Raw genomic sequence first — 19,924 nt, forward strand, 5'->3', positions numbered from 1 at the left:
CTTGTTGAATCCCCATCAAAATCAAACGTGAATTAAAAGATTCTACAAACTTCAAGCGTTCCCTCCAACGCTTGAGTCATTTTTCATTGCACGCTCAGGCGAAAGAAAAATCCAGAATCGATATGTAATTAGGTATTGCTCTTTGACCAGTGTCCAGTTTGGACATATAACATTATTTTAGGAATGAAACACAAATACCACTTCATATTGATCAGAACCAAAACAGGACCATGCCATGAATTTTTGAAGATAGGAATCTAAGCAAATTCTACTTTGGTGTTTAAAAAGGTAAAACGGTCGAGCATTTATTCACTGGTACAAAGAACGGACAGCACTGTCACTTAAATGATTAAACTATTGTAAGAAACCTTCAAACACAATAAATTAATGAAAATCACGGTTATTTCTAACTTAAACAAATACTCAGTATAATCTCGCTAACTTGAACACCTAGAGACCATGTCAATAGTTCGAGGAATAGGCGGTGTTTGAGTTATCAGATGTTAACCTTAGTTCGTTAGGTATCGATCATTTGTTTACGCAATTTTACCGTTAAATTGCACAGCATGCCTTCTTAGTAACGCCGCCGATAATTGTGATTTATCTTAAACACTGCAGTATGGAAAAAGGAAGACGTATAGAAATTTGAAAAAAAAAAGTATTTAGTTTTGATAATGAATTACAAAATTCACATATTGATCCAATTCCATTGAAATATACATCGGGAATCATATTTTGATATCACGAATTGTCTCTGATAATTTGAAATATATACAACCACCTCGCAAAAACCTGCAGTACAAGGGCTAATGAGTATCACATTGTCGCTATCAATTCACTGGTATATGAAGAGTAGATATATCTTTTCAAAAGGAGCCATTGTGATCATAACGTCCCTATAATCACACTTAATCTATGTTTTGACATTACTCTCTATTCGAATCAAAATTATATTTTGAAAAATTCAAATTAGTCCATGTTATCAACGTATAGTTGTTAATGGTGTACCTACCCACGCTTACCCTGTTTGTGACGTCACAAAAATAGATGAAATACATAGCTACCTTTGAAATGACATACACGTGCCATGTACCGGCCGTATAAACATGAACTGCATGTTGTCTCAATAAAGATGATACATTTGCACATGATGCATATATACATTGCCATAGGGATGGCATTGTTAGTAAAAAGTAAAATATTGTAAAAAGTAAAATATTAAGTAAATGCTCTGCTCAACAATTTTTCCAGCAATAATGACGGATACGTTGGTAACGACACAGCAAGAACAGGATAAACTAAAATCACAAAATACCTTAGGCCAGTTTCCACACAGATATAACACAAAGTTGATATCACAAATGTAACAATCAGGCTTCATTTCAAAAAATGTTTTACACAAAATCTTGTAAAATAACAAAACACTGACATATCATGTTTTAGAAAATGTCCAATTCAACCAGAATACGTCCTGCGGCAAAACGACACTACCCTGATCCTGAATCACAGAAATATAGATTACGAACAATAAAACCTTGTATACTACCCTAAAAGAATGGCCCCCACACGTACAAGTACACCTTAATTCAATGTACTCGAGTGGGAGACGATCATGAAATATGATCATTGTCATTCTCCATGTATTCAAGGGTAGGGCCCAAGGGAAACGCAGTTTGAGGATAATGCCTGTTTCTGTACGCCAGTGATTGGATACGGCAGCTGATTTCGTCGCTAAGAGGGGCGTGTCTTATCAGAATAGAGATTTCAGCGACAAAAGAGATAATCGCAGATCAATGATTCTACGGTTGGACGTTTGGCGTCACTTTCCGTCACAGCTACGATATAAGAGCGCGTTCACCCGTTACAGCGACAAAGGTGGTAAACGGCAAGCGAGCAGCAGCATCAGTGAACAATCGACTACAGCCACCGCTTAATCTACTGGACATTGGTTGACGGTCTATCCAATAAGTGAACCTTTGGATAGCTGGTGTGTGAATTAGAGACTAGGATGAAATACATTTTACCTATATTACTGCTACTTCAGTGCCATCATCTAATAACAGGTAAGTCATCTACAATATGCATATGTTTAAAATAAGTGTAATTATACTTCAAATATGAATTTGTATTTGGGAGACAAAAAGCATTACCACTGCTTTCGCTTTTTTTGCAATAGATACTGTCTGATAAAATCTTTTTTTTTTAACATCTACGCATAAACTACGTGTCAGTAGAACACTAGGCACTATCTTCTCTCAACAAATACTATTTTAGATTCCTTTATGATAATTCAACCTACGTGTCAACAGTAGTATACACAGAACAGTGGTATAATCGTACTTAACACACAACACCTATTTAGTATAAAGTATCAACGCATAATTTTACTTTCTATGAAATCTGATTTCGGAAAATATAATGACAGCATAATAATCCTATATCTTAAGACAAAACAAAAAATATTGAAATTGTTCTAAATTTCTTTAACCAGGTGTGACATAAGTTTTAATCAAATAAATTTAGAGAAAAGTCGTTCAGCTAGCGATACAGTTTTAATGTCTATTAAGATATCGCCAGAGAGCAGTAGTTAAGAAAAAAAACGTTAACGTTATTTATTCCATAAGTAATGTGTATATCTAAAAGTCAATGGATCATGAAAAGGATTGCTTCAAGTAATAAAGATATCAGGGTAGCTTTATGTAACTACCATATAACGTTAGCTAGCTGGATGTCGGGTATTGACAAATTGTAATGAAATACCTTAAGGTCTTTGGATATTGTAAAATAGACAGTTGTAAACCGAAGGACTCCAATAAAATGTTGTCTTTGAAGGTGAGAGAAGGATGGCCTAAGTGTCGTAACAGTCTGGGTAACAGACTGGCGATGACGTAATGCGGCGGTATCACTTGCTATCCAAAGTCGGTCCCACGCCTCGCTAGCGAAGCGATATTGACTCCTCGTACAAATGCTCATCGCAATTTCGTGGAGCTCTGTCAAAGGAGATTTATGTCTATTTCAAAGCATTTCTCCTTGTTAAAATGATAAAATTGGCAAAAGTTAAAGGACTAATTTGATTTTCGTTCATTCATTTTAGTTCGTAAAACAATCATGTGTAAAAACTGGAAATTTATAGAATCTGGCGTTGCGTTTTGATTAGGGCATATGGAAGAATTCAAATGTTGTAGAAAGTACATAGGCGCTAAAAATGATGAAATTTGACTCGATGTCCATATTGTTCTGCTATTGAAAATATGAAGCTGAAAGTGCATAATGGATGGAGATCGCAATGGTTCCTGATTAGATTACGAAGCATAAAGCATTTTTATACACATATTTGACAAAACATCATACAGATCTTTTTATTACCACTATTCGAAGCAAGTTTTTAAGGAATTAGATTTAGTAGACATTTCTCCGATTTAGATTAAAAGTGTTCACCGTGTTATACGGAATCAATAACATAGTTACTGCAAACTATACAGCTAGCTTATGGACCCATGAAAAGACTTAAAACTATGTTAGTACTCGGTAAATTGGCATTACAAAGCAATGTCCCTTTAACTTTACGCAATTTCAAGCCAGATGGGAGATAAAAATCGAAATATACAATCTTATTATTTCAGAATTTACTTTGTTGTCAGCAGCATGCACATAAACCAATTATCCCCACACGCTACAGAAATCGTTCACTTTAGTGGTGTTCAAACTCAATTTATTCTAGATAATCATAGCTAACCGGATAACAGGATTAAAACAATGCATGTATTTGTTTATTAAGCATACACTTTTGTCTGGAAAAGCACATCATTGTTGGATAATAGGTATTTGTATGTACATAATCAGGGCGTTAAGATGTTTTCTGCGATTGACATTTCCACGCATCCTGGTCAGGATAAGCGTCTGTCAGACACAGATTCCTATCATCTTCCGTAAAGTACACACATAAGCAATTGCTGTTAATTACTTGTGAAAATGTTTTCTTTATTTTCCTAGCGATGGCATTTTCATGTCTACATATGGGCTCTATCATTCTCAAGTGTTTAGCTAAAGACGTTTTATAGATATATATAAAAAAAACTTCGCTTAGACGTTTAAGAAGGAAACTTAAGGGTGTATGAACTGTCCGATAATGTATATAAAGAGAACTGGAAGTTAACATGCTAATACTTTTACCCGTATATATAACCTCTTCTCTTACTCATATTCTGCACCCTAATTTCATTGTATAACTGCGAGGTAAAAGCATATCGATATTAGCATAGAAGTCCTACTTAAGTGTCGGAGCAATAATAGTATTGGGCAGATAATAAAATACTATTTTATTTGAATTTTGGGGTACTTTCAACTGTGTTCATTTATCTTTTTCTTTAGGACTCATTTCCTCAGTCGCTATATATTTTTTGTCGTTTTAATGATAATTCCACAATATCAGTTGACCTTTTTTTATTTTCTAGAGCTGGATCTTACAAATCAGAAAACATTGGTGACAATTTATGTTATGTTTCAGATTGTTTAAAGTAATCCCAACGGTATTAAAGTAAAGTATTACAACAACAAATACTAAATTATGTAAACGTTAAGGCTTTAATCTGATAACATAGATATGATATAATCAATTGGCATTGTTTCATCATTTCAAAGTCGACCAAAAGAATTATCTCTGATTGTGCAGCCTTCATTGGAATTTCAATCAAATGCGAAACACTGATATCACTTCGATACATTCCGTGAGCCATCTTACGCGGTCAATATTTCCTTTGACTTACGGAAACTGTTCTCGTGATTGTTCCTTTGAGATCATGAATCTCTTTCTTCATTAAATATACTGTGAAGGGGTTTAATAAATGGTTTCGTCTGGTAAGATGATCGTTATGGGAATTAGGTTTTTGTTCGGCTGCTGCAGCGTTCGCATGTACTACACCCCCAATTATTTCTTGTATCCTAGTGTCAACCGGCATTTGTAGACTTTGTTTACACACTGCTAGACATCAGTTTTAGACGAATGGTTCATAGATGAGGAACTTTTGCCTTGTCATAGCCAATTATAGTGTTTAAATTCCTATATGTTATTTCCATTTAGTTTAAGAAGCTAGTGTATCAGTCCAACATAAGTAATACATACTTTAATTATCCTTTAGTTAATGACAACGATTACTGTTCATATTTTTCTGATTGCCATATTTATGACGTTCACAAAATAAATCAGAAAAAAATCCATTATCTGTAAATCTGTTTGATGTCACAAACATAATCTCGCTTCCGTTTCAATTGCAAATAGCAGTACAAGATAATAAATACGTTTCTGCTCTCTTAGTACGACAAATACTAAAACGCCATACAGATATCGTATAACTGGCACAAAAGTGTATAGCGCGTGTTTAGTGGATTTATTTATTTGACCTATTAAACCATTGACAGCCCTTCAACTTACATGGCTGGATAAAAACAAACTGTATATCAAAACAATAAAGTCATAAATATAATGCCTTTATTAAAAATCCTCAGGTGGCTATTAGTTAAAATATGATGCGCCCTGAAAAATTATTTTATGTCATGCTGTTCTCGTAACAGCTTCTCGACAAGAGGTATTAAAATGTCCTAAATCGTTTCCGATAAACTCTTTGGTTTACGCCCTTTTGAATATATCTCTCTAATAGACCCCCAATGGATGAAATCCGGTATTCAACTATCGGAAGCCAACCGTCACGAGAGCTGTCAAATGCTCAACGGAGAGCTAGAGAATCAGATATCATGTTAATGACCTATATTCAATATATTCTATTTCATGCGTATTATCATCGACTTTTATTATTACATCCCTGTCCATTTTTCTGGTGTTCTGATGAACGTTTAATAGACTAATTGGGCATTGTATGGGATTTGATTAACACTTTAACCGTAAAAGACTTGAAATCCTATGAATAATCTGAATGACGAGCATAAGAATTAGACAATAAAGGTAAAATGTGGTGTTATCAAAGCAAATCCACGTGCACGGACAATGAAACACTAGCTATACCGCTGTAGGGGTTAGGTACATTATTGTATGTGTCCCAAAAAGGGGCAAATTGCCACAACACCCATCAGAGTAAATCGCCAAGCAATAACTGGATGAGTAGGCAATAGTGCTCAGTCAAATTCTGATTGAACGTTTTTAGATAAATCAACATTCTTTATAAGCTTTTAAAAGCCAGTCAATTCGACACTTGAATGTACTTACTGAAGTCAAAAACTATTTTCCGGGTGGCACAACGCCAGTATGATGTACGAGCATCTGCACGGTCGGACACGCGCAAAGCAATACTAGTGACGTTAATGCCGTTTATAGAAGTTCAATAAGCTATCTACTTCTCGGCTTTCCTCTTCTAAACATGCATAAAAGTGTATTAGTTCAATCATGCTGGAGCATCAAAATCTAGTCTTAGCAGCCAAAGATAAGAAATGGCCAATTAGATGTAATTATCGGATCGTTGTCCTGTTTCGATGGCGTGGTGGATTGCGCCTAAGCGACAAGAGGCACTCCAGCCAGTTAGCAGATCAAGACAAAATGTCAAAGGCGACTACCTTGAGTATTGTATATTATTCCTTATCTATATTACCACTTATTACATAACCTGGGTCTACTGACTTCATATTAGACAACATGAAAGATACGTTTTCATAGAAAGAATCATGCTGCTGAATACGACATAATAGGCCAAAGACTGAGCAGAATTCACAGGATTCTAGCGTTATTTTGTTACCTAGTCAAACTAAATGTTTGTCTGTGAGGGCCATTGTCCCCAAAGTATCCAAAAATAGTGCACTCTTGGGCGTAAAATTTTCTAACCTTTTAGCATGCGAATGCTGCTGATTTACAACCAGACTCAAATGATGTAGGTTATGATACCGGAAAATATACAGAATTTCATATCATGAGTGATAAATGAACTTAGAAATAGGCAGTCCTCCACACCATTTCGTGATTTTCTGTTTCTCTTATTTAACTAGTCGTCTGTAAAGGATCAGACAAACGAACATTGTTACGCGCTCAATTTCACGACAATACATACCAGATTGTTTAGCAAAGAGCTACAAAGGAATGTTAGAGCATTCAGATTCCTAAATAATAGTTACCATAGCCTTTGAACTCCCTTTAAAAGATAATTAAAGGGCTGTTTTTATGCAACAATAATGAGTCCTTTTGCCGCTGTCGCAGCAAATAGCAAGATAAAAACGAGAACCTGTTAAGGTTGCTAGTAGATAATAAAAAGTAATAAAGTGTGTTATTGTAATGTTTATTTTTTATTATTGTTTTTATTTATTTTCTGTAATATACTTTAAATGGAAAATTAACACTGAAAATAGCAATGGTTAACCAAAAAAGAGAGGTTGTAATAAATCGCTTTATGATACCTCTGATTATTAATATCAATATGAATCACTTTAAATGGAAACAAGAAACAAATCGGCTTAAGCAAAATAAAAAGGAACAGGAAATAAACACACCAAAATACAAAATCAGATCCGGACCAAGCTCTAAAATCCGGAACACAACTGACTATTGGCACGTTGAATGTCAATCTTTCATATTATACATCGCTTGTTTGTGACGTCAAATGATTCAAATTCGAGCGGAAAAGCAGTCTTAGTTTCAGATAAACACTTTGGATCAGTAATCGAACCAATTCTTAGCGGAAGCGAGTTCATTGAAAGGAAAGATATTTGCGATAAGGACTGATTTATCGGCAGAAACAGGACGGGGTCCGAGAAAGCCATTGGTACGGAACTCTCGAAATCAGATAAATAACCAGTCGTCATAGGCCGGGCACAAGACATAGCACATAAGCTACCGTGCTTCGGCTCAAACCTCGCAGTATCGGCACGTTAATCATTTGTCCAATCATCGATTGCCCTAATTAGTTCGAACCTATCTCCAGTCGAGTTAAATACCGTCGCGCGTTCCAACAGAAAAGCAAAGATATTTTATCTTGTTGTTAAAACAACAAGTTTTTATGGCCTGTAATTCATTCTATTTTCGACAAATACAAATAACAAGCAATGATTAATTTTAAAAACTTATTCAATAGTTATTTGTCAAATGTACAACAGTTTTTGTTTTACTTTTCTTTTTAATACAGCTCTTAAGATAGTTGATTGGCGCATTTTTTTTTTTTTTTTTTATAAATAAAAATGTTTAACTTGATATCATCAAAATATCCGGTCAATTCCTATATTTGTACTTACAAGTCTAAAAATCTTGATCTTTCGGATTTCATTTGGAAATCAAAGAAAATATCACTTATATATCTACAAGGAGCAGTATTTTTTCTTAATTATTTTGACAGCGATAATAGATTATCATTAATCAAAGCGTGTGCCGTAGTATCAATTGCCACAGCTGAAAAATTGGCCCTGACCTTCCGAACTTCCAGGGTGGTGCAGTTTGCTTACTGTTCTCTCCTTGCTAATCTTGTCAACTTCTCGGTAATTCTTTCATGGATGACAAGACCAGGACGATATTGGATTATGTTATAGAATATATATATAGCAATTCGTGTTTTTGTTTGGGCTTGCTATTACATTACCAGTACAGGATGATATTAGATAGCCCAGCAATCAGATTTACTAATGTTACGAAGTTACATATTGTATATACATATATTTGTAGTAAGATTAAGTATCATTATATGAGAAGAATAGCGCTCTCTTTGTTTAAATGAGAATCATTTATTCTGGATGAAACACCCAATCATCTTCAATATAGATGCAGATTGATTGCAGGTCCACAATCACAATTTTTCCATTGTATTCGTAAGGAAAAATGCCTTTAATGCAAAAAAAAAATTAAAAAAAAATGGTGCGCCAATACTTCTTATCGTAAGTTTATATAGAGATGTTGCTATATTACATTAAAGCTTTGCCAAAAGGTGATTCCGAGAATCATCAAACGCTCGCATTAGCTGTTGTATAAAAATTCTTTTGTTATATAAAGAAATGAACAACCTTGAAGAGGCTTTCATTTTTAAAAACAAAATGTAAATATGTAATTTTTAAGTGAGCTTTGCTTGTGTTACACCATGATATGTCACGTCTGGGAGACTGACAAGCGTGTCGGTGACAATGACACTGTAGTCGGCGATTGTTCGCCGGAAGCTTCAACACAGTTTTATGTAGTGCCCGACTGGTTACGGTCCGAGAGGGCACGAATGGCCGTCATTATACACATTAGACTGATCAATTAATAATTGTGTCTTTGGGGCACTTTCAGATAATTTTACCCATCAAAGAAAAAAAAAACATTGATTTATGATCGAGTTCGATGGCCAGTTCCGTACTATAGGTCACGTGTCCCTTGCGGCATTAGTGGGCCCCGGAATTGTCGTCGTCAGAGACATGAAACCCGTATACCTTAGTGACGTGTCACCTTGTTAAATCTTCTGTATTACCGGAAGCCGTAATACATAGTTCGTTAACGGGACTGTTGGTGGATGTTGTGTTGATTTGGCCATTATTATGCAACACCATCAATTTGGTAAAAGGCCAAAAAAAAAAAAAAAAAAAAGAGTGGGTTACATGTACTTCAGCAAGACCAGAATGAATCATAACCGGAAATAGACAAACAAGTTGTTCTGTTGATTTATTTATCTTTTTCTTTGTCCTTTTTTTTTCTTTTGTCATTGCTTAATTTCGGCGAACTTCTCCTATTTCGTTTGAGAGTAATTACATGTAATCAATAAATCGTTAACCATGTCGTATAAATTGAGCTCAGATGACAAACGAACACGAAATGTTTGACCTCTTACAGTCATTATATTAAATACGGGGACGTCAGGTTCGAGGTACAAGGAAAACAGAACACGAGAAACTAGCCGATTTGAATAGATTTATTGCTTAGAAGGTTTGAAAGGCTGAAATTAATTGAATGTTAACATTGTTAGGCAAACAGATCGTATTTATAGCGCAAAGTGCCACCGTTGCTTGAAACAAAATATGTGTGTTTTTAATTTTGGGAATTTACACGCCAGACCTGTGAGAAGATAATACCCACGCTGTTTACTTTAATTATGTATTGACACAATCTTATCATTATGTTTTTGCCTTCTGTTTAAATATACGGCGTGGTTGCCGGAACACTGTTTGTATTCCACTAGAGGGCGTCGTTGTTTGTTTTTGGTGTGGGTGTTGAGCCATATTGGGTAACCAGGTATCTAGGTTGCTGAAGATAGAGGGAGTTATTGACCTTTACAGTTGTGTTTTAAACAAATCCTATATCCAAGCGTTTATACGATTCCCCTACTTAGCCCCGTACAAGATAGGTAACAGACAGCAATCGTTTCAAGCGTTTCATCTTCCCTGGTCAACCAAATATTTACTGTCATTATAATGTTTTCATCTTCCTTTCATACTTCTTATTGGGAACTTAGATCTTGTATCAAGCCGACATTGGAATTTCCGGATATGCTGTCAAGCGCATATAAAGTGATATATACAATATCGTTCATCGTTTTATATACGATTGTAGGATTTAGGTATCGTATAATGCTAAGTGACTTTGATGTAAAGAAACCCTTTTGAACCATTTCTATTTTCTAAAAACTGAAATCTCCTATCAATTAAGCCTGTGTAATTGTCTTAAGGTGATGTCTTTAATCTTTCACGGTATATTTTTTTTCGTATCTTTTTTTTCCATTTCATTCACGTTACATGTAATCTGACGTCAGTCTTAGGAGCTATAAAATAAATAAATAAATAAAATTGTCTTGACTTATTTTGGTGTTTGCCGACTGCATAGTAAAGAGTACACTGTTAAGTAATTATGACCAAATTAATGACTTATTCCATATATTAATGTACGTGTTGTGGTGTAAATCAGGGAAATTATATGTCAACCTAGATGTTACATGTTCATAAATGACGTTGATATCCGACACAGCTGTGTGTACAGATTGTATTTAGTAATCATTTCAGATTTAGACATTTCAGGTAAGAGTCGTGGGCAGTCAAGTGCATTGTTATAGCTTGTCACGTGATAATAATAACCACGGCCGTCAATCAGTAAAATCCGCAGTTCTTTGTCCGCCTTCTCTTCAGATACTACATTCTACTCTGCCATTATCCTACCTTTGAATAGGATTCTTTTCTCACTTCCGGCACTTGTGCTGCTAGCCTGGGTATTAACTTATTATGGAATTAAGGTAAAGTAGATATTAATATTAATGCTGATGGATAGAAGCTACCCATTATCACAGTGGTCATATGTACAGCGGACATCATAGAAGTGCCGGACTCAATTAAATTGGTACCTGTCACGTACCGACACAACTAGTGCTTAGCCACTAGAACAGAGTATAATACCGAAATATGTAACACGGGTACACGAATCCGGAAAATGAGGATACAGCTAAATTGAAATGAAATTAAGATTTAATTGAAAAAAAAATCGTTAAAAGCTAATATAACTATATCTAAGTGCAATGTAAATAAAAAATATTTTTACTCGGTTAGACATCGAGGCGATTCGATCCGTTCTAGTGTTTGATTTTTGCGTGCAGTTAGTGAACTGGTATGGAATTGAGTCCGACTCTTAACTAAAGTGCTGTTTACGCTAAATCAACATTGAAGTGTACGAACATTGACAGGAAGAGAGCTATCCTTTGATGGTTTTTAACTTAATACAATAAACATGGGAATCAAATTCATATCAACATTAAACAATTGTGTAAAGCTGTATATTTGCATCATATTTGATAACACAGCGGTTAAGCATACAATAATTTTAGATGAATCCAATCCAACGTATGTTAACCTATTATTCTACATATTTGTTGACGATTTGATGTGATATAAGTCACATGGGGACTATCTAATAAATCAGAGCTATATCGTAAAAAATCACAAAAGAAAAAAAAGAGAAGAAAAATAAGAAATGATATTCTCAGAAAACCAAAGCTATATAGCAAACAAACAAAAAATAAGTAGAAAAAAAAGAAAAAGAAAAAGAGCGAACGTTCTCAGAAAATTATAGCTATATCGCAGAAAGAACTGATGTTGTCAGAAACATACATTAAAAAGGATGTGCGTAACTGTCACGTGACATAAAGAGAGGTTGCTGAACAATTTCAAACACTTTCGATTGGACAGGAAGTAGTGGATGCTATATTACTCACCTATAAAATAGGAACGATTTGGGGGGTCTGTTTGAAGCCAGTGGTTTTACCAGTCAATAACCCATGAAACCATCACACTGTCCTATTACTCTAGATTGACACACAAACGGTAAAACCTGAAGAACGCAACTTCCGGTAATAACCGATCCCGTCGAACCTTGGCCCAGTTATGCTGATCAAAAAATCAATGTCACATTGACTAGAATTTCAAACAAGTCAGAGTAAAAAAAAGTTTAAAGCTTTATTGAAAATTAATATTTTCATATTTCCTCACGTGACATGAACGCTTTGGATTTGTATCTATCAATCCTGTTTATGTACCAACATAAAATCACAATTTTATGAATGGACACCCCGTTAATCTAATTCAACAGGTAATCCATACGCTTCAAGCGTTCAGAGTTCCACGACTTTTTATGGTCTTCTATATCCGTAGCGTTCACAAAACGTATAAACATGTACATAACTCATAACGACTTAATTTTACGTCACCGCGGGCTGGTTGGGAACGCGCAGCGCCCGGCCCTGGGAGAAAATACAGTTAAAACACCTGTGATTGTTTGCCAAAACCTCCAAAGAAATTAAGATGACATTGTTTTATGAGCAATTATCTCGTAACACGTCGGGGCGGGGGTGCCATTAAAAGTCATCTGGATGAAGTTTATGGGCTTATGGGTTGCTTACCTGGTCATTGCCTGGCGCGTTCTATTCCATAAAGTGAACAAGAGAGTTATTATGGCGTTTGTTGGTCTTCAACAACTTTCTCAGTGAACAGACAAATCAATTGCTTGTACGCGATCGAATATTTCATCAGTAACCGTAAACAACAGATATTGATGTGTTTTTTTTTGTTTTTTTTTTAAATTTTTAACATGTTGCCTCGAAATGCAATAAATCGCTTGCAAAACATTAGCAGTATCCTCATCGAATGCACCGTTTTATTGATTGTCTCCCCTTGCGCATCTGTAGATAACATTTTAGTGTCAAAGTTACATACTGAAGCATTAACACCAATTTGATATAGTATGTCTATATGTATCACGGCTATGCACACCCAGGAATAATTCAGATAGTTCAGAGATACAAATGCATTTTTCAGCTGTGAGAAATCTGTTATTTTTTCAGTAATAGCACCCGAAATGACAAGAGACGCCGGTATCATCCTAATACGGGTTGCTTTAGACTCTTTAGGTTGAATATCTATATATCTTGCGAACTGTTTGATTGTTGAATATTGACATATTTTTGATAAAGTTTGCGGTATTTGTGAAGGAATCGAATCCATTCTAGTTTTTCTTTTGTTTTTAGATATTTATTCTCTTTATGTATTTTTTGTTTATTTATGTCAAAGAAAATACTAAAAACAATATCAACAAAAGCAAGCGATAACAAGATATAGTAAAAACTATAGTGAAATAAAATAAGGCCCAAAAATGTGAAAACTTGATCCGATAGAACTGTTAAGTAGCAATTATAAAATATGATTTCACAGTTAGACCTATGTTGTCTTAAAGCAAAGTATTAGATAATTTTCTTTCAGAAATCAATATTCATTATGTATAACCGTGTATATCATAATCGAATGTAAAATTCAAAGATTTTTTGAAGAGTGTGGGTGTTAGCCAATATGTGAAGAAGGCATTTCTACGTATATAATACATCAGTAATAGAATAAGATTTCACCAGCGGACATTCTGATTCAATTCTAGATGACTAACCTTGACTTAAAGATGATTACAATAACCCTTAGGAGACCTTTTTTGTAAGTTAAGACTTTCTCGTCCAGAAATAGATGAAAATCTGTAGTGCGTAAGTCGGCACAAGGTTTCGCGTCAACCAGAACTGATAAAATATTAACACTTTTTTCTCTGCGTCAGCGAAAGCTGAACTGGTACCTCGCTGTGTACTATGAGTGCGACGGAATTCCAATTTCGAGTTCTCTTAAATATTTATCAAATTTCCATTTATTCTAATATGTATATCAGATCCAGCGTGCTATTGATTTATAGAAAACAAAACGTTTAGATATGAATATTCAGTGAAGTGTTAAACTTCAAACATTACAATATCAATCTTTGATATTGCGGAATCGGGTTCGACTGTAATATATCTGAATATATCAGTAATATGGAACACGTCCGTCACCAAATGGTTATTGATAAAACATTTCCGCGTCACTACTTTATCTAATTTATTTTAAATAATAGATTTGTTTGAAAGATTAGCCCGAATTTCTCCGCTTTTCTGATTATGCGATCCCTTTACATGCTTAGATACGCGAATCTGTTTCCGGTGACAGGTCGCTTGTGGTATTGTCATATTTCTGCATGCAATCAGCTAAAATCACATTATTGGCTTCGTCAATGACAAGCGTGAAACACGTGTTTTATTGTGTCGCTTATATCTCAGGAAATAACCATTTAACCGATTGCTCTACCAAAAGGATACCTCTATCAGCCGTGGGTTGTTTATGTTTTGAGCTTAGGGTGTGTTTGTGATGTTTGGTGGTAAAACCAATTTGACCAAGTCCATTGTTTTTTGTTGTTTTTTTTGTCAAAATATATTATATGTGTGTATATATATATGCATGTCATAAGCAGCCTATTGAAAAGTCTTTATATATAACAGAAAATAGTCTATGATTGAACTTAAACAAAACATTTTCCCCAAATTCATATAGAAACTAACTTGATATAACGTAACATTCTAAATTAGTGCTATTGACATTCTAACATTCTTTGACTTCATTTTGGTACGGAAGCGTTTAATTGTTCAGGACGAGCAGTGATGCTATGAAAGATAGCAAAAAGGACAAACTACCAATCCTTTTCTTTCGCACTCCTTTTCATGTATGAATCGATTGGGAATAATTAGCCGAGACCCGCTGGATCACATCAGTTCATCCAGACACTAAGTACATAATTCCGCACTTCGTGTTTACAGACAAACTTGTATAGACGCCAAACTTTACACAAGCTCTGTGACAAACGATCATTTCATTGGCAGCAAACTTTATCTTACAACCCTCCTAACCTTCCGACCAGTCAAAAGCACTCCGTCATCCCAATAGTACAACCATTGACGTGTTGCGCGGTAGCTGCTCCGTTCAGCTGCGTGGCAATGTTGTCTGGCAGAAAAGCTCTTCCAACTGTTTCCCCATTCGTGTTATTATCGATACAAAACGCTTTTCCTTTTGACAAAGTGTTATTGCTGTTTATCCATTAAATAAATGTTTGCGCGCTTTGTCAACTGTTTCTAGATATGTTATCAAGTTGATATACGAAGCTCATTTGTTTATGGTGGTTCGAAATGTCTAGTTTAACTCCCGGTTTTCAAGTGATAAAACATTTTATGGCGCGTCTTGAAATGTGTAACTTTTATTCGGCTTTAATTGTCCAGGGCTATTGAATGATGCAAATATTTCCATTTTTCTTTTTATTTCATATTTAACTTTCAATAAATGACTAATTCTCTTTTCCTTATTATATTTTCTAGGTTCAACAGATGATGACAACACAGCAGAAGAAAATGGATCCCCGCTTAACAGAGTACGGCGAGGTGGACTCAGTATGTTGAGATTAGGACGTGGTCTTCAGATGCTGCGTCTAGGCAAACGTAGTATGCCAATGTTGAGACTAGGGCGCTCACTGGACACTCTCAGCTCAGACGAACTTAAATACCTATTAGTGTCAGTTCTCGGGGACAAGTTTAACCATCGTAGACAGGTTCCCCTTCCAAGATACGGTCGCGAGGATCGCGAGGACGCTGAGCTACAGTGGCTGTTGGATCATATCGGATCCGAAAGGATAAGTTCCGATGACTCCGAAGGTATCTACGATCTCGACGATGAGTCACCTAGACAAATTCGCCTGGCACCGCGTCCAGGGCGTTTTAGGCGTTCCACCACAGATGATCAAGAAAAAAGTGACGACACAGAGAAAGACAATTATATCCAAGACGTGGAAGAAGAGAAATCCGAAGAAGAAAAAGCACTACCGCTACCTAGGTTTGGACGCATTCTTTACGGGGGTGAGCGCGCCTTGCCTCTTCCGCGACTGGGACGTGAAGACATGTACGAATACGTTTACACATTAGATCCAGTGAAGGATTCTGAGGAGACCAACGAGGCCGACAAACGCGGGATGCACATGCTGAGACTTGGACGCGGGATGAACATGTTGCGACTCGGAAAACGACCAATGAGCATGCTCAGACTGGGCAGAAGTGAACTCCAACAAGAAGCCAATAAAGGCGACGAAAAGCGATCTCTGGGCATGCTTCGTCTTGGGAAACGTTTGCGCATGCTTCGTCTTGGCAAGCGTCATGATGAAGGGAAAAGGTCATTAAGTATGATGCGATTGGGTAAAAAGGACACTGATAATAGCGGATCACAGTCAGAACACAATATGGAAACACGTGGCATGCATATGCTCAGACTGGGAAGAAATGTATATAAATAATAACGTTGGACTAATATCAGATAGCATATATTTTTGACTTGTGTACAGTAGTGTTTATATACAAATCGTGATGACTTTCATTTCAAAGACAAGAACTATATAAATGATTCTTTCACTCAGAACTCCACGGGCCGACTTATTTATTGAACAAATTGAACGTTTCTGTGTCTCCTGTTTTTGTTTAGTTTTATTGTTTACATATGCAGATTGTTTTTATCAAACATGATCTTGACATTTATATGTATAAAGATTCTCCCATTATGCTCATATTATCTCTCGTTGGAAAATACAATGATGAACAAAAGTCCTGGAATTTTAGTATTTCATTCATGATCCAAACAATTTGTCTTGATATTTGTATATCTTGATCAAGTTTAAACGATTGAGTCTTCAGGGAACCGTAATCAGAAACGACCTGATGATGGTTGACACAAAACATACCTTTTATTACATGACGTCAATGAATAATCGTAATACGATGAAGAATATGTGTTATATACATTTAAATCGCAAACATTTTCAGATGAATTTTACCCGATTTTCACAACGAAACAACCACATACTCGCGTCAAGTATTAAGCAGTGTTACAATGATATGAGGCATATTTCATTTGAAACTCCGTACGTTATCTAGAATGTAGCATTCGGTTGTACTTGTTTTGTACGGGGTATAACGTCCTCGCAATATCAAATAGACACGTAATGCCGTTCGTTAATTCCCAAAGGTATGTTTGGGGTTATATCGCACAACTGGTAAGGTCATATAAAATAAAAAAGGTCAATATATAATGAAGTCATTATTGGCACTTTGATTATGCCATGACATTAAAATTACAAAGACATACACGGTAACAGGACACTCGAGCTGGTCACATAATACTTCTTACTGCCAACGTCATCCTCGATGTCACGCAGAGAGGAGTGGTCGTGATAACGGACACACAATATTTCAGTTAAGTTGGAAATTACATTTGATGATGTAATAGAAATTAAGATCAGAAGCCGTTTGTCATCAGATATGATCGTACATTATTGTACAGTATTAGATTACGCTTTCGCTCGACGTGTTACACGAAAGCTACACAACCGTTCATTTCAACCAGTTTCAAGTGATATTTGAAAACTTGCAATGACACTTCAGGGATATCTATACAGAAAAAAAACCCAGAAAGCGCTTTGAAATAATTGAATAGGAAACGAAGTATTAAACACAGAAAAACGAATATACCACTGCATCCTGCAAATCTGATGTTCTTCTAGAAATCGCCATGGATACTAGGGCTCAAATGTGTTGAAATCCAAAAATGACGTCAATAAAATCTAAATACATGTAGACTAAACTATAGCAATATATCCAAAATGAGTTACTTTAATTCATAAATCAAAACAGTACGTAATTGTTGGAAACTTGATCAATGATCATGACATATGTATATATTTTTTAAATCGATGCCATTTATTGTTAAACCGACATTCGAGTCTAAACTTGAAACTCCGATTGGTCGCCGGTTAAGAAAAATGGAATGAATCAACAAGAGATTATATACCACTAAAATGAATGATAGTGTACAAGCAGTCGACGCTAAAATACCATTGTGCTTCAAAATTATTATCACTCCGTACCGGAACTTTCAACTTTAATTTCATACACATGCTGTAGCATTTTTATTAGACGACCTTACACCTTCTCCATACAGATTTTGGTCAGCAGATCACGTCAAGTAGTTAAAGCAAATTTAACCACTGTCAGAAAACAAAGGAACGATATGTTGCAAATTGTCCAAAGTATCGAAATGTCCCTTCTCTTTAATAGCATATCAATTTCAAAACAAAGCATACTGACTTTCGCGAAACGCTATCCCCAAGAGAGGTAAAATGAGAAAATGCTGTATTTGTATCTAATTAGTTGATCCTTGTCTGCAAACGCTTTAATTGCCATACCAAAAATAAATAGGCTTCTTTGACAATCAGTTAAACTATCAAATGTCGCAACAGTCCGTAGAAACATCGCCAACTCGCTTGCTCGGCTAGCCAACCTTTATTCACACTTCTAAGAACCCTTTTTGTAGTTTTAGATATATTCGGATACTGTTCGGTCTCGAAGTTACGTTATTGAACTTTTGACTCCTAGTCTCTTTTAACAAACTACCTCATTATAAAATTACTGTCAAACAAATACGGTAGGAAATATACCGGGCATATTTCGTAACAAAGAAGTAAATGACCAAGATGGAAGGGTCTTCCATCAGATTATTTTCATATATATAATGAAATGTTGCAATATTTTGATTCCCTTACGAAAGATGCCTCTTGTTGGCGAGCAAAATCATCATACATGGTTTCGAGAGAATGGGGTAAAAGACTTCGGGAATACATCACATCGCCATCAGGATCTCAATTGGTAACTTTTTTCTAGTAAGACGTTAATGTCCACATCTGCAAAGTAAAACTGGGACTGTGACATCAAAACCACACATATACTCAAGATATTCGAACACGTAGAACGACATTTGATACAAGGAAACATTGTTCTTTTCGATGAGATTGTCAGGGCGATACCCTCCCCATAATCTTCAACTGAAACTGTTTGAGAACAAAAGAAACAGAAAGTACACTTCCATGCATAATAAAAACAGCTGTCGCACTTTCTAGCCCATTCCATAGTTTCCACAAGATCATGATGGTGGCTATACTTATCATAATCATGCAGTTTGATTCAAAGTGTAATATGCATATCCGAGGTCAATATCTCTCTAAGACATTGTGATATTCGTGAAATCTCACAAAGCCTTTGAATGCATAACCAACTGCGAAGTGTAACAACTTAGGGTTGAAATCAGAATTGAACATTAATCTACCGAGAAGACGAGAGATCACGGTCAGAATATCGCATTGCGGCTTCTGGCTTGTAAACAAAATCTTCAACTGGTTGATAATTCTGATATGGATATAGATCATGGAAAACATGGTAGGATAGTAGGATGGTAGGGTAAAAGGTGGTAAAGTATGATGAAACAAAGGACCTCAGAGCTCCATGGCGTCCAGTCGGTGAGGGTGATGGCGGAAGGGTGTCCGAGTCTCCTGGGTACCATCCTCTCGACATACATCCTGCTTGTATAGAGCTGATAGGATTTGTCATGAACATTTATACCGAATGAGCGAGGTGGTATCATTTTTTCGTCATTAATTATTGCAACTAAACCTCGGTCGATCGTGTATAGAAGTACTATACGAGCATCATGTCGTCCTTTTTTTGAGGGAGCTCACCCAAGCTAGTCAAGTATGCTGGAAACGCTTTTCTCTGTATATGCCTGC

At 35.8% G+C, this 19,924-nt stretch overlaps 1 protein-coding gene across 1 annotated transcript; it reads left to right on the forward strand.

The window, feature by feature from the left end:
* Window positions 1–1,855: 1,855 nt before the first annotated feature.
* LOC117336158 (myomodulin neuropeptides 2-like) lies at window positions 1,856–16,914 on the forward strand. Its single transcript, XM_033896544.1, has 2 exons — window positions 1,856–2,063; window positions 15,645–16,914. The coding sequence occupies exons 1-2, from the start codon at window positions 2,009–2,011 to the stop codon at window positions 16,607–16,609; spliced, it is 1,020 nt and encodes a 339-aa protein (XP_033752435.1). The 5' UTR covers window positions 1,856–2,008; the 3' UTR covers window positions 16,610–16,914.
* Window positions 16,915–19,924: the final 3,010 nt, after the last annotated feature.

Source organism: Pecten maximus, chromosome 10 (genome assembly GCF_902652985.1).
Source record: "Pecten maximus chromosome 10, xPecMax1.1, whole genome shotgun sequence".
In the NCBI taxonomy this organism is placed as follows: domain Eukaryota; kingdom Metazoa; phylum Mollusca; class Bivalvia; order Pectinida; family Pectinidae; genus Pecten; species Pecten maximus.